The following is an 11,906-nucleotide window of genomic DNA, read 5'->3' as shown; positions in this document are numbered from 1 at the left end:
GCGGTCCCCACAGCCAAGTGGGCATCAACTGCTTCAGCGCGGCCGCCGTCTACGTGGCGGTGGGCGCCGTGTCGCTGTGCCAGGTTCGACTCAACAAGCGGCAGGAGTACATGGTGACCTAAGATGGCTGCCCCCCCCACGACTCACCCCCAACAGACATGTTATTTATTTTGCCTTGAAATACTGCGTACTCGTGACGTCATTCCTCTGTTGTGACCTCCTCAGCGTTCTTTTCCGCAAGTATAAAAGCATGACAGGAAGTTTGATATCAAAGTTGTGTGATTGTAGATTTGTGTGGAAATAAAAATGACGAAATCGTTTGGCAGTGAATTCTTTTGGTAAAATTCTGGTGGCCACACAAAACAGTGACTGAGCCCAATCGGCGTACTGAGGTTTGTTGCCAGCAGTTTAGACGGTGTCTGTGAGTTGTATGAGGCTGTCCGCAGACGACTGCACGGTGTCGAAAAGTATCAGTTGAAAGATGCACGGACATACTTGAGAAATGCATTAAACACTCCCCAAAAAACAAGAAGTAGAAGTAATCTGTTCTCGAGTGCCTTATCTGGGTGGTTGAATAGAATCAGCGTGTTTAGGATCTACAGGAGGTAAGCACGAGACCAAATATTTATTTGTGAACGATTTTCACGAGTGCTTACAGCAAACAACGTATGAAATCAAATGTGGTTCGTCCGATGACTTTTAAATACTAACTCTGAAATTTGTCCATAATAGCCTGAAATGTGGCTTAGCAACAATCCGAGTGGCCAATTTGGAAAGATGACTCAGTCAAGACGTTTCATGGGCAAAAATGAGTTTTGGCAAGTCAATCGCTCAGTCCTGAGCAGAGGCTTGACGTGGAAAAACGCAAGGCGCGCTACGACGCTCTGCTGCCCCCCTCAGGACACCAACGTCACTGCTGCAGGTTCCACAGGACCAGCTGGCGCGACATGAGTCAGTGCGGCTGCTTTCATCCACTCAGTCCGACTAAATGGACCATCTTTAATTCCTTTTTTTTTGACATTAACAACCAAAAAGCTTCACTTGTTTTTTGTTTTTTTTTTCTTATTCACATCGATACATGACAAGGCGTGTTTTCACGGTTTGCGCAGGTGTGTCATGGCTTGGCCTGAACCAGCGTGTGCAGACTTTGGGCCACCTGATCAACGGACATGTTGTCCAGGGAGACGCTGCGCTCCTTCCCCAAATCTGTCGGTAGACACACACCACAACACGGACAGCGTCAATGCACTATTTCGTGCAACAGGGGAGCGTGGTGGTCGTTGCTTGCGCCCCTGAGCAACTGTGAGGTCATTTTCAGTTGACAAAAAGTGGCAAAATGGCCACCCCTTGAGATGGACAAAAACGATTGGATTTTTGTCCAAAAAAATAAGGGTGGGGGGGGGGGGGGGGGTTGAGGTGGACATTACTGCAAGAAAGAGGCCGTCGAGGACCAGAGTTTGAGAGCGCTGCTTTAAAGCTACCTGTGTTGTCATACACATTTTGTCTCCCATGATGCCTTGCTGCCACTCACCGTAACGGGCCCACAGCCGGGCCTCCACTCCGGAACATTCTCGGACCAGGATGGGGAAGTCTGCGTTGGCTCGCTTCAGGTCCACGTAGTGCTGCTCCACAAAGTCTCTGAAAAGCAAAGAGGATGTCGCTCAAACACCAAGACTCGACTCAACTGCATTTCGAGAGCACTTGAAAACAACTAGCGCTGTATCCAAAGTGCTGGACATGGAGCAAAATTCGTTCCTACGACAACAAACAATAATTTAACGACGACGACAGTAAAAAGCACAAAAACCGTCAGACCCAAGTCTCATGCCGAGTCAAAAGCCAAAGACTAAACATGAGTTTTAAGGGGAGTTTTCAAGTTGGGCAGCGAGGGGGCTTGCCTAACATCCGCGGGAGGTCATTCCAAAGAGAGGGAGCGGCGAGGGAAAAGGCCCCACCCCCTCTGAGCCTCCGCTTAGTTCTCGATACCTCTGATAATGTCCGCAGACCTGGGGCATCGGGCAGGGAAGCTCCGAGAGGCGAGGTGGGGCCAGGTCATTTCAAGATTGGAAAAATAAATCGGAGCCTCTTCAAAAGAATTAAAAAAATGAGCCGGTGGACGGATGCCAGAGTAGGAGTACGAGTACCAGTCAAGAGGCGAGCGGTGGCGTTTCTGGACTAACTGGAGGATCGTCTGAAACCAAAGTCAAGTGCATTGCAGTCATGCGGCCGCGACGTGACGAAGGCATGATGAAGGACTGTATCTCCAAGTGCTTTTGAGAAAGGAGAGGCTTGACTTGAGCCAGCTCCCGGTCCAATTTTCCAATCTCTGTCCAGTTTAAGACCCAAGGTTGAAAGTGTTGGCTTACGATAAGGAGCCAGAGGGCCCCGAGTTCGCAGGATGGGATGAACAAGGGCCACTGGGACACCAGCAAGTTGAAGTCATCAAATCAAGGCAAAATGGAGGGTACCCCCTTCCGTCACGGTTTCATTTTTATATTTTCAATCAAAAACATCTATCACCTCTATGCAGCATGTTTGATCAGTCTTATTGTTTAACGATTGGCGATTCCCTCCCTTGACCTTTTCAAAGACCAACAGGTCCAAGTTTTAGCCGGACTCCGGGCAACTGTGGTGGAAGCGCAGACCCTTCTGGGGACTGTTTTAAGCTTGCACTTGGCATGACCGGTTTCAGTATAGCGATTCCCTCAATTGTCCATGCTCCAACGCACACAGACACACACGCTGACTGGTAAATCTCAAACGGATTTCAATCGACCAAGGCATTTGAAGCACCTGTACAAAAGAATGACATTTTCTCAAGACTTTCATGTAGAAGTATATTCGGAAAAAAAATCATCACATTTTCGGGCGGGATAATAACGTTTGCTCTCGTCCTCTTCAACGGGTCAAATTAGTGAGGGTTGCGTCGACTTTGACGTTAGCCTTGAGCTGCAGCGGCTCGCTGCTAAATGCTAGCAGGTCGGCGATAACAGCGGACCTTTGACTCTTCTGTCTCCGTTCTAACGTCCCCGGAGGAACATTTGGGCGCTCACCTGGTACCCTTGCTGGCGGCGGACGTTTGGCAGACGTGGATTCGGATTTCACGGAGATTTTTGGCCAAAGCGGAGCCCAGACCTCGGACTACGGCGGCCGCCATCTTGCGATGAATTCAAGACAGTAAGCCCAGTTTTTAACCTGGCAGGCGAGAATCTAGCCCGGATTGAGTCAGAAGAGCCAGCCAGGACTGGGTTAGACCCGAAGAACGCGCAGGAGCTTATCTGTTGCCTGACAAGCATTCGTGGGCCAAATTAAGTGTTCAGAGAAGGTACAAATGGCCTGTCATAGGTGTGTAAGAAAATCCAATTTGAATCCCAAATCAGTTTGGATGTAAGAGATGTGAGCACAAAATGAAATTGAGTTCAATCATTCCACTTGCACTGTCTTTAATTTGCATCCCATCCCATCTTGCAAGATACATATCCAGCTGTCTCTTGGAGATGCGCACATCACTGCCAGACAGACACAGACAAAATGACTTTTTTTTTTAAACATTCACATTGTAGAATGACAAGAAGCGCATTCCATCAGAAACTCTCGAACTGAGACATTTGGGCGCTCACCTGGTACCCTTGCTGGCGGCGGACGTTTGGCAGACGTGGATTCGGATTTCACGGAGATTTTTGGCCAAAGCGGAGCCCAGACCTCGGACTACGGCGGCCGCCATCTTGCGAACTATTCCAAGCAGTGAGCCCAGTTTTTAACCTGGCAGGCGAGAATCTAACCCGGATTGAGTCAGAAGAGGCAGCCAGGACTGGGTTCTGCAGGGAAGAATTGGAAACTCGGTTAACAACCTAACTGTAATGTGTTGCGGAGATATGGAACTGAGTTTTGCCCTAAAGTGACATTCGAAAGAGCTTCATTCCTCAACAGCATTTCGGTGATCTGCTTCTGCAAGGCGTCACTTTTGCTGTTCGCGTCTATGTTGTCATGACAGGTAGCCACGATTTCATCAGCCGTGTTGTGAGTTACGGATATCCACGACAGAATTGCCTCTCTCTTCAACTTCTGATTTAATCTAGTTACAATGTGATTTCGACCAGGACTAAGAGATCTTGGCGAAATACTGAAGTAGATATCTGGAACCGGAATTATGACGTGCCTCGTCCAAATCTGTTGCCTGACAAGCATAGTTGTGGGCCAAATTAGGCATTCCGATAAAGTACAAATGGCCTGTCATAGGTGTGTAAGAAAATCCAATTTGAATCCCAAATCAGTTTGGATTTAAGAGATGTGAGCGCAAAATCAAATTGAGTTCAATCATTCCACTTGCACTGTCTTTGATTTGCATCCCATCCCATCTTGCAAGATACATACATATCCAGCTGTCTCTTGGAGATGCGCACATCACTGTCAGACAAGAGACAAAATGACTTTTTTAAATTTTTTTTTAACATTCACATTGTAGAATGACAAGAAGCGCATTCCATCAGAAACTCTCGAACTGAGCCATAGCATATCGACTCAAATCATATCCCCAGCTAAGGTGAACCGAATCGAATGCTTCCATTTGAAAATAAAGTGTCCTCGATCGACTTGAGACTGGATATTTCAGACTTTGCTTTATTGAACTCACACAAACAAGCCCACCGAAAGTGGGCCATTCTCCAGCCTAAAAGGAACCCAAACACAAACAACGCGTCCTATAAGGCGCCATGTTTTCGGCGGCGTCCAGGCCTCCGCAGCTTCTCGTTCAGAAGCTGCTGGATGCGTTTGTTTTGCGTCCGCTCCCGGACCGGGGGCACCTGGGGCACAAAATGGCTCTGCGGGCCCCTCGTCCCATCGGTGTCCAGTCCCACGATGCCGTAGGAAACCTCGCCCCCCGAATCCTTCGCCGTATTCGGAGATGTTGGTGGAAAGGCAGACGTACGTTGGCCCGCGGCGGGGCTCCTCCCGCTGGGGGTGATGACAGCCGTCCTAAGTGAGGCAGTCGGCGCCGTTTGGCCGGTGGGAGTTACCGTGGCAACAGAGGATGCCAGAGTAACAGTGGGCGTGGGCTCCGCCAGGAAAGATGGCGGCACGGGCGTCGGAGCGATGAGTTCGGCGGCGTTCTGGGAGGCCAAATGCTGCTCATCGTCGTCGTCGTAATCCACGTAAATAAAGTCGGTGGTGCCGGGGGGCGGAGTCGTGGTCCAAGCACTGCTGCTGGGGGAGGGGCTCGACTGTGGCATTCCTGTGGTGGACACGCTAAAAAACAACAACAATAAGAGCCTTCTCAGCATGGACGAACAAAACACATGAAGACTCCTGAATGCATTTATCAAGAGTGAACAACACGTAAATAAACAGTTCTTTGAAGACGAATGAACACCTCTGCGTGTCATTTTTATATCATTCGATGAAGAAAGGTAAAGCACTGAGTTTCCTTTTTAATAGGAGCGTTTGAACTGCGGACAAAGCGAGTCATTGTACTCATATGTGCCTTGACCGTTCTTGATTGATTGATCGGCCACATTTATGGATGAAGCGACACATGAACAGGTATGAAGGCGGTTGTGGGTCACCTGAAGTTGCTGCAGGACTTGCAGCACATTTGTCTGTAGCCGGCGTTGGCGCAGTTGCCACTGAGAGATTCCATGCGGCAAAACGCTGAGCGGTCGCCGCGGCAACGCTGCCCTGCAGAAACAACAACGTCAGCTGTCACGACAGCGTCGTGCGCCCGGAAGAGCAAGGCCAAGCGGAAGGAGTTTGCGGTACTTGGGGCGGTCTTCGCCAGCGGGACGTCCGTGTTGGATCTGGACAGCCAGCGGACCATGAAGTTCTTCGGGTCGCCTGCACGGGAAAAATTGGCGTACAATCGGGTTTCGGTGTATAAGGAGGTATGCCTCTGCCTTTTGACTTTGGACGACATTTTCTGACAGATTTTTTTTTGTAAGAATCCAAATTACACTTGAAATTTCAACATCTGTTGCAAAAACAAACGTCAAACAAGATTGAATGTAAAACCCGCTACTTTTGAAATGATGACTCAATGTGAAAGTAAAAAGCAGTCCTCCAAGTTGGTACTTGCGTCGAAAAGTAGCCAGTGGGAATGCGACTGAAGTCGTCCAACTTTTTCCAAAAAGATATTCAAATAAAGTAGAGCAGTCCTCCAAGTTGGTACTTGCGTCGAAAAGTATCCAGTGGAAATGCTTACTGAAGTAGCCCCACTTTTTCCAAAAAGTTATTCGGATAGAGGAAACAAAGTAAATGGCAGAGCATTCCCACCCACCTCCGGTCACGGAACAAATGAAACTTTGATGTCAAGCTACCACTTGGCGATGCAGGCTTACCGCCACACGGTGGCGCTCGGCACGCGCGGCTGGAGACGGGCGGGACCAAGCTGCAGTTCCCCGAAGAGCCTTCGGGGCGGACGCAGGCCACCTGCCTTTCCTGCGTGCCGTTGCCACAGGTGACGGAACACTGCGACGACACAGAAGCCGCGTCACAGCCGGCCCCTCGCCCTCAACGCCCCGCCTCCCCGCGGCCCCTTACCGGCGTCCAGGGCCCGGCCCGCCACACCGCCGGGCACAGGAAGCGGTTGCAGGGCCGCTTGGCGTCCGGACGGCGGTCCTGGCACAATTCGCTGTTGACGGAGAGCCGCCGCCCGCCAACGGAGACCAGCTGGCAGCCCACCCAGCGACGCTGCCACCCGCTTTGTCCACAGGAGGCGCTGCAGGCCTCCCAGCCGCCGGTCATCCAACTGATCGGTTGGGAGCAGGAAGTGCGCAGTGTGTACACAACAGGGCTCACCGAGTGTTACTCTGATGACGGGCGCTCGCACGGTCACCCTGAAGACCAGTCGAGTGTTACCGTGACGACTGTCTGATGCTACGTGGCGACCGGCTGAGTGCCGCGCGACACCGTGACAAGCATACGATGATACCGCGGTGTTGGGTGTGACCGTCTGACGACCAGCTGAGTGTTGCGCCGCACCGTGACAAGCGTAGCAGGTGACCGTCATTAGTGTCGCCGTGGCGAGTGTCTGATGTTGCTGTGGCAACAATTTGACCGTTACCGCGACGACCGGTGGACCGTTCCCGCGGCCGCATTGGAGCGTGAACGTGACGAGCGTCTGACGTTACCGTGGCGGGCTGCAGACGTCAAGGTTGCAGCTGCGCGTGATGGCTCTCGGTTTGCTGATGTTGGAGCAGAATGTTCTCTGAACCATCACCCCGTCAGCCTTCCGTCGGCATCCAAAGCGGGTGTACTGTTTCCCTGTCGACCAGAAGAGGCGGAGTCAGCCGGCGTTCCCTTTCGACGGCAACCGGGTGGCGCCGTACCTCCGCCGCACGACTTGGAGCACGCGGACCACTGCTTGAGCGCCCACTCATAAAAGATGGCATCCTCCTGCACCAGGTTGGACTCCAGCGAAGAGCGCAGGTGGTCCTGGATCACGTACTTGTAGGATACCGTCACCTTGGCGTCGCCGTGGGAGCGGAGCTGACGGAGAGAGCGTCACGCTTCTCAAGTCGCACAAGGCATAACGTGAGCGGACGGAAGGAAGGGCGCCCGCTCACCATGAGGACCACGGCGTACTTGAGCGGCCCCTCGGCCTGCAACACCTCCTGCACCTCGTTGTGGGTGTACTGCCAGGCCACGCCCATCTCCACCAGGGCGCGGGACGTCGGCGTCGCGTCCTCGTCGTTCAGGAAGAGGCGACCGCTCTCCTGGTTCATTACCGCTAGACAACCGAGAAACTCGGGGTGATCCGGGTGGCGAGATAGGCGGGTCGGCTCGGGATACGGTAGCGCCCCGCCCCTGCCTACCGAGGACGTGTGGGGTCCTCCTGAACTCCTGCACCAGGAGGCGTCGCGCCCCTCGAGGAATCTCCAGGATCTTCAGGTAACCTGGGGCACAGCCGGCATTCCGTATTATTCGTCGCATCGCGGCCGGATTACTGTTACGCGCTTTTCTTTGGAGTCAGACGATCCTCCATTAAGTGTCTCCAGTTGGTCCAGAACGCCGCCTCTTGACCGGTACTCGGAAGAGGGAGCACATCACTCCTACTTTATTTGAACGTGAGCTTCAACATGGCGTCTCTTTTTCGGATTTTTATTTATTTTTTTACATGCAGAAACAAAATTCTGTGCTCCAAAAGTTCGCCTGTGATCCTCAAGTCACCTGTTTTGTTGGCACTGCGAGTGAAGTTTCCTTTGACCACGCGACAGCGGGAGTGATCGCCGCCGCACACCCCGCATCGGTCTTCCTGGCGGTCCGACGCGATCTCGCCGTCGCAGCCCACGTGCTGCGAGGAGGCGAGGGAGAGCCGAGCCACGGAGGCAATTCCACAAGGAAGCCGGGAGACGAGCAGGAAAGGGGACAAGCAGAGAGAGCGGACCCACGTCCGAACGATGCCGAAATGATCAAGACGCGCGACGATGACGGTGATGAGACGAGCGAGATCACACCTCACACTCTCCTCGCACGCACACGCTGTAGGCGTCGTCGTAAGAGCACAGCGTCCCGTCGTGCACCGCTCTCTTCATGAAAACCAGGGCCCCCGTCTCGTTGGAGCGACAGAACAGATTGCATCGCTCGTCCGCTGATGGAACACAGCCGCCGTCACCCGCGGCCGTACGCGGGGAGCGAGACATTGCGGCGGCGAGATATTACGAGCCAGAGAGTCGATGAGAGCCGGAGGCGTCGGACAGCAAAAGACGGGCGGGCCGAGTGAGGCAGCGAGGCCCGGCGGATGAGACGTGCCGCGCAGGAAGTGAGTGAGACTCGGACGGAAACGGCGAGCGTGACAGGGCGGGTACGACCGAATGAGTGAGCCAAAGCGACTTGAGACATCCCGTCTTGCCGAGGCGGACGATGAGGCATCGAGCATCGAGCGAGACGCGCCGCGGGAGATTCGGTGAGTCTCGATGAGTGAGGCGTGTCGACGCATCTGGCGAATGAGCGCGGGCGGGTCAAGTCCTGTCTGAGCTTCCACATCGAAAGAGAAGACTTGCAAGCAAAAGGACATTCCCAGCTCACTGCCTGATGACTTGAACATGTGTGCGCGCATGCACGCGTGCACCCGGGCGGGCGGGAGGGGGGGCGGGCTCATCCATCATATTGTGCGCTCGTGCGACTGACTGCGCGTCTGCATGTGTGTGTAATTACGGTCGGCGTGTTCGACAGGCAGCCAGCGATGTTTTTTTCCCTCGTGCTCCAAAACGTCATCCCAGACGCTACACTGCTCCGCCCTGAAAGACACCACATGGAAAGTCATTCCAGGTCGTTCGCAGTCATGCCAAGGCGTCGCAAGTCACTTCAGAGTCCTCCCGAGTCAATCCAGTCATCAAAGCCATTGCCGTCATTCCGATTCCTTGACTTCTTCCAAGCCAGTATTCCAAATGATTCCGAGTCCGCAAGTCAGAGCGCTCGTTCCAGTTCATCCAGTTCTTCAAAGTCATGGCTAAATTGTTCCACGTCATTCCAGGTCATTGACACGTCATCGCAGCGTCTTGCAGTTTATTCCCAGTCGCTCCGAGTCATCGAGTCAGAGCAGTCGTCAGCTCAATCCAACGCATCCACTTCTCACGCGTCATTCCAAGTTACTGCAGGTCAGTCCTGATTCAACAAGTCATCCCAAGTCAATCCAGACGTCAAGTCATTCCGGGCATTCGGGAAGGCCAACTCAAGTCACTCCACGACATTCCAAATCAGCAGAATCACTTCAAGCCATCGACTTCGGCTCACAAAGTCAATCCGCATCATCATTGCAATTCATTCCGGTCATTTGGTCGGACCAAGTCGTCTTCGGTCATTGACTTGATCGCAACTGGACAGTTCTGGGTTTTTGATTTCCTAAGTCAAGCAGAATGGTTCTGGTCGTTTTTTTTTTTTTTTGGTTTAACAACCAAAACAGCTCGGTTGTGAATACCCTGGAAAGACACTGACATGGGTCGACAGTCATCAAATCAAGACCCTCACCTCACCTCATATCATTCCATTCCACGTCGGGGTTTGGCGTCTTACTCACTCACCTGAAGTCAGTCATGGGGGGACACCGGTGTTGTTGGTTGCACAGTTGGAACTCGAAACTGTTTCCAAAGCAGGTGCGCCCCCCGTTGGCCGGCCTGGACAGAGCAAGAGAAAGCCTCTCTGATTGGGATCTCTGGCCGTGTATGGAAAACGTTGACTCGTTCTCAGCTCAGCCTTTGAATCTGGGCGCCAACGCGTCGCTCGCTCACGGTGGGCTGTCGCAGTTCCTGGAGCGGATCCGGACGCCGCCCCCGCAGGTCCTGGAGCAGTCGGTGTAGGCGCTCCACGAGCTCCAGCCGCCATCCTGTCTCAGGAGGTTGGCTGTCAGCGTGATGCAGAATCCTTTGAAGCAGTGCTAAGGAAGATGGAGACGTGCGCCGCGGGGATTGCTGTCATTCAGAGCACCGGTGAACGCGGCGGCGGCGGCGGCGGCGGCGCTCACCATGCCGGGTCCGCACGGCGTCCCGTCCAGAGGCGGACCTTTCTTGGATCTGCAGAACAAAGGATGGTTGTTGTCGCTGCACCACAGCTGCTGGCAAGGCTGCGAGTTGGGATACTGACAAGAACATCAAATAGAGCAGCGGGCATCAACGCCTTCCTCATAAAGAGACCGGCTCAGGTGCTCCAAATCAAGAAACAAACGCGGACGGGAGCGAGAACGCCGCCTCCACAACCACAACAAAACAGCGACGGTGCCCGCAACAGGGCCAGAAGACGCAAAGGAGCCCAAAGGGAAAAAGGCAAACGTAAAGACTTACGGCGTTACAAGTTCCGTATCCTGGACCGAAGTCAAAGCTGCACTGCTGCTCCATGGAGTACTCAAAGCCTGGCAAAAGGGGCGGAATTGGCCAGTCGGGGCTGAACGGGTCATCTCGGAGACAGTCGTATGTGCTGGCCGGGGAAAGGCAAACGCTCGTGACACGGGGATGGCGCAGGAGGTGGCGACCAAGGGGAAAGGAAGCGGATGGGGACAAATCGAGAGAATGGACAGAAATTGCTTGGGAAGGGGACAAGAAATGCACAGGCACGCCACGGGAAGGGATAGACAGCGGGCAGGGGGTGTGCAGGAAGGGGCGGAGGAAGTGTTGTGGAAAGGTGGCGCGGGCTTACGGCAGGTACTTGTGCAGCTCGCTCCAGCTGCACCTGGACCAGTGGTAGCGGTAGAACGTGGCCTCCACTTGCGGCGACATGATGCTGCCCAGGGACACGTCATCGTCGCACTCGTTGACCTCTCCGTCGTGCTCCATTCCCAACCTGAGCGGGGACACGCGGCGAATGCTCACGCTAGCCAGGGCAAAGCGGCGGCGGCGGCGGCGTCTTGTTTGCGTGTTTGTGTGCCTCACACGTGTCCGATTTCGTGCGCTGCCACGAAGGCTGACGAGAAGCCGTCCTCGAAGACCAGAACGCAGCTCTGGTGCATCTTACACATTCCTGTGACAGGAGCGTAGCCTGCACGGAGTGTTACGATGAGTGGCGCGTTACGCTTTCAGGGCTCCAGACGGTTTTAGCGGCAGCGATCGTAGAAATGGCGACGTCGGCATCGGCCGTACTGGCGTTCGCCCATGTGAGCCGTAGGCCAAGTCGCGGCGGTCGTATTAGCCTTAGCGTTAGCACCGGGTCAGATTAGCACTTTCGTGAAGTCATATTTGCACGGTAGTCTGGAGCGAGCATCGGTACCCAGCATGCCGGAGGGTCCAAACTCGCGTCTGCTCAAGTAGACCAGGTGGTCATGCTGCTGGTTGGGGCTTTGCTCCCTCTGCTGGATGTAAGACCAGCCGCAGACATTCTCCAAGCTTTTCTGGGCATTGCCCACTGAGATCAGCTCCTGGGACTGGATGGAAAATCCCGCGAGTTTCACAGTTATTGATGACTCTTGTGATATTCTTGGCGGGGGG

At 53.7% G+C, this 11,906-nt stretch overlaps 3 protein-coding genes across 4 annotated transcripts in view; 1 reads left to right on the top strand and 2 right to left on the bottom strand.

Annotated features, from left to right (window-relative positions):
- The window catches only part of LOC109528879 (ribonuclease kappa-B-like), a 3,249-nt gene extending 2,923 nt beyond the window's left edge, over positions 1-326 (top strand). Inside the window, exon 2 of the mRNA XM_019891921.1 lies at positions 5-326. Within this exon, the coding sequence (XP_019747480.1) occupies positions 5-122 (118 nt within the window). The 3' untranslated portion in view covers positions 123-326. The remainder of the gene's footprint in view (positions 1-4) is intronic.
- A 732-nt stretch (positions 327-1,058) lies between these two features.
- On the bottom strand, positions 1,059-3,953 carry ndufa2 (NADH:ubiquinone oxidoreductase subunit A2). Of its 2 annotated transcripts, none has more exons than XM_019891990.1 (3): positions 3,621-3,953; positions 1,532-1,638; positions 1,059-1,206 (listed from the first exon to the last, which is right to left on the bottom strand). In XM_019891990.1, the coding sequence occupies exons 1-3, from the start codon at positions 3,722-3,724 to the stop codon at positions 1,115-1,117; spliced, it is 303 nt and encodes a 100-aa protein (XP_019747549.1). In that variant the 5' UTR covers positions 3,725-3,953; the 3' UTR covers positions 1,059-1,114. The 2 variants fall into 2 exon arrangements, with proteins under 2 accessions (XP_019747549.1, XP_019747548.1); XM_019891989.1 differs by lacking the exon at positions 3,621-3,953 and adding an exon at positions 3,054-3,185.
- Positions 3,954-4,600: 647 nt separating this feature from the next.
- Positions 4,601-11,906, bottom strand: part of LOC109528916 (A disintegrin and metalloproteinase with thrombospondin motifs 2-like) — a 12,163-nt gene continuing 4,857 nt past the window's right edge. The window contains exons 7-25 of the mRNA XM_019891988.1: positions 11,689-11,842; positions 11,355-11,460; positions 11,122-11,265; positions 10,770-10,902; positions 10,454-10,567; positions 10,221-10,366; positions 10,014-10,106; positions 9,148-9,230; positions 8,448-8,581; positions 8,161-8,284; positions 7,806-7,886; positions 7,557-7,720; positions 7,320-7,479; positions 7,122-7,254; positions 6,532-6,739; positions 6,330-6,459; positions 5,755-5,829; positions 5,562-5,673; positions 4,601-5,244 (exon numbers count right to left, since the gene is read on the bottom strand). Of these exons, the coding sequence (XP_019747547.1) occupies positions 4,701-5,244; positions 5,562-5,673; positions 5,755-5,829; positions 6,330-6,459; positions 6,532-6,739; positions 7,122-7,254; positions 7,320-7,479; positions 7,557-7,720; positions 7,806-7,886; positions 8,161-8,284; positions 8,448-8,581; positions 9,148-9,230; positions 10,014-10,106; positions 10,221-10,366; positions 10,454-10,567; positions 10,770-10,902; positions 11,122-11,265; positions 11,355-11,460; positions 11,689-11,842 (2,838 nt within the window). The 3' untranslated portion in view covers positions 4,601-4,700. The remainder of the gene's footprint in view (positions 5,245-5,561; positions 5,674-5,754; positions 5,830-6,329; positions 6,460-6,531; positions 6,740-7,121; positions 7,255-7,319; positions 7,480-7,556; positions 7,721-7,805; positions 7,887-8,160; positions 8,285-8,447; positions 8,582-9,147; positions 9,231-10,013; positions 10,107-10,220; positions 10,367-10,453; positions 10,568-10,769; positions 10,903-11,121; positions 11,266-11,354; positions 11,461-11,688; positions 11,843-11,906) is intronic.

Source organism: Hippocampus comes, unplaced genomic scaffold, assembly GCF_001891065.2.
Source record: "Hippocampus comes isolate QL1 unplaced genomic scaffold, H_comes_QL1_v1.1 scaffold676, whole genome shotgun sequence".
Taxonomy (NCBI): Eukaryota; Metazoa; Chordata; class Actinopteri; order Syngnathiformes; family Syngnathidae; genus Hippocampus; species Hippocampus comes.
This window is presented reverse-complemented; position numbering and strand designations above follow the sequence as displayed.

What these genes read in the sequence shown, in the direction of transcription:
- ndufa2 (XM_019891990.1), bottom strand. Translation starts at nt 3,724, where the DNA reads ATGGCGGCCGCCGTAGTCCGAGGTCTGGGCTCCGCTTTGGCCAAAAAT. An exon ending in GCCGCCAGCAAGGGTACCAG is followed by an intron (nt 1,639 to 3,620) that starts GTGAGCGCCCAA and finishes TTTGCTTTTCAG; the next exon opens with AGACTTTGTGGAGCAGCACT. An exon ending in CCGGCTGTGGGCCCGTTACG is followed by an intron (nt 1,207 to 1,531) that starts GTGAGTGGCAGC and finishes GTCTACCGACAG; the next exon opens with ATTTGGGGAAGGAGCGCAGC.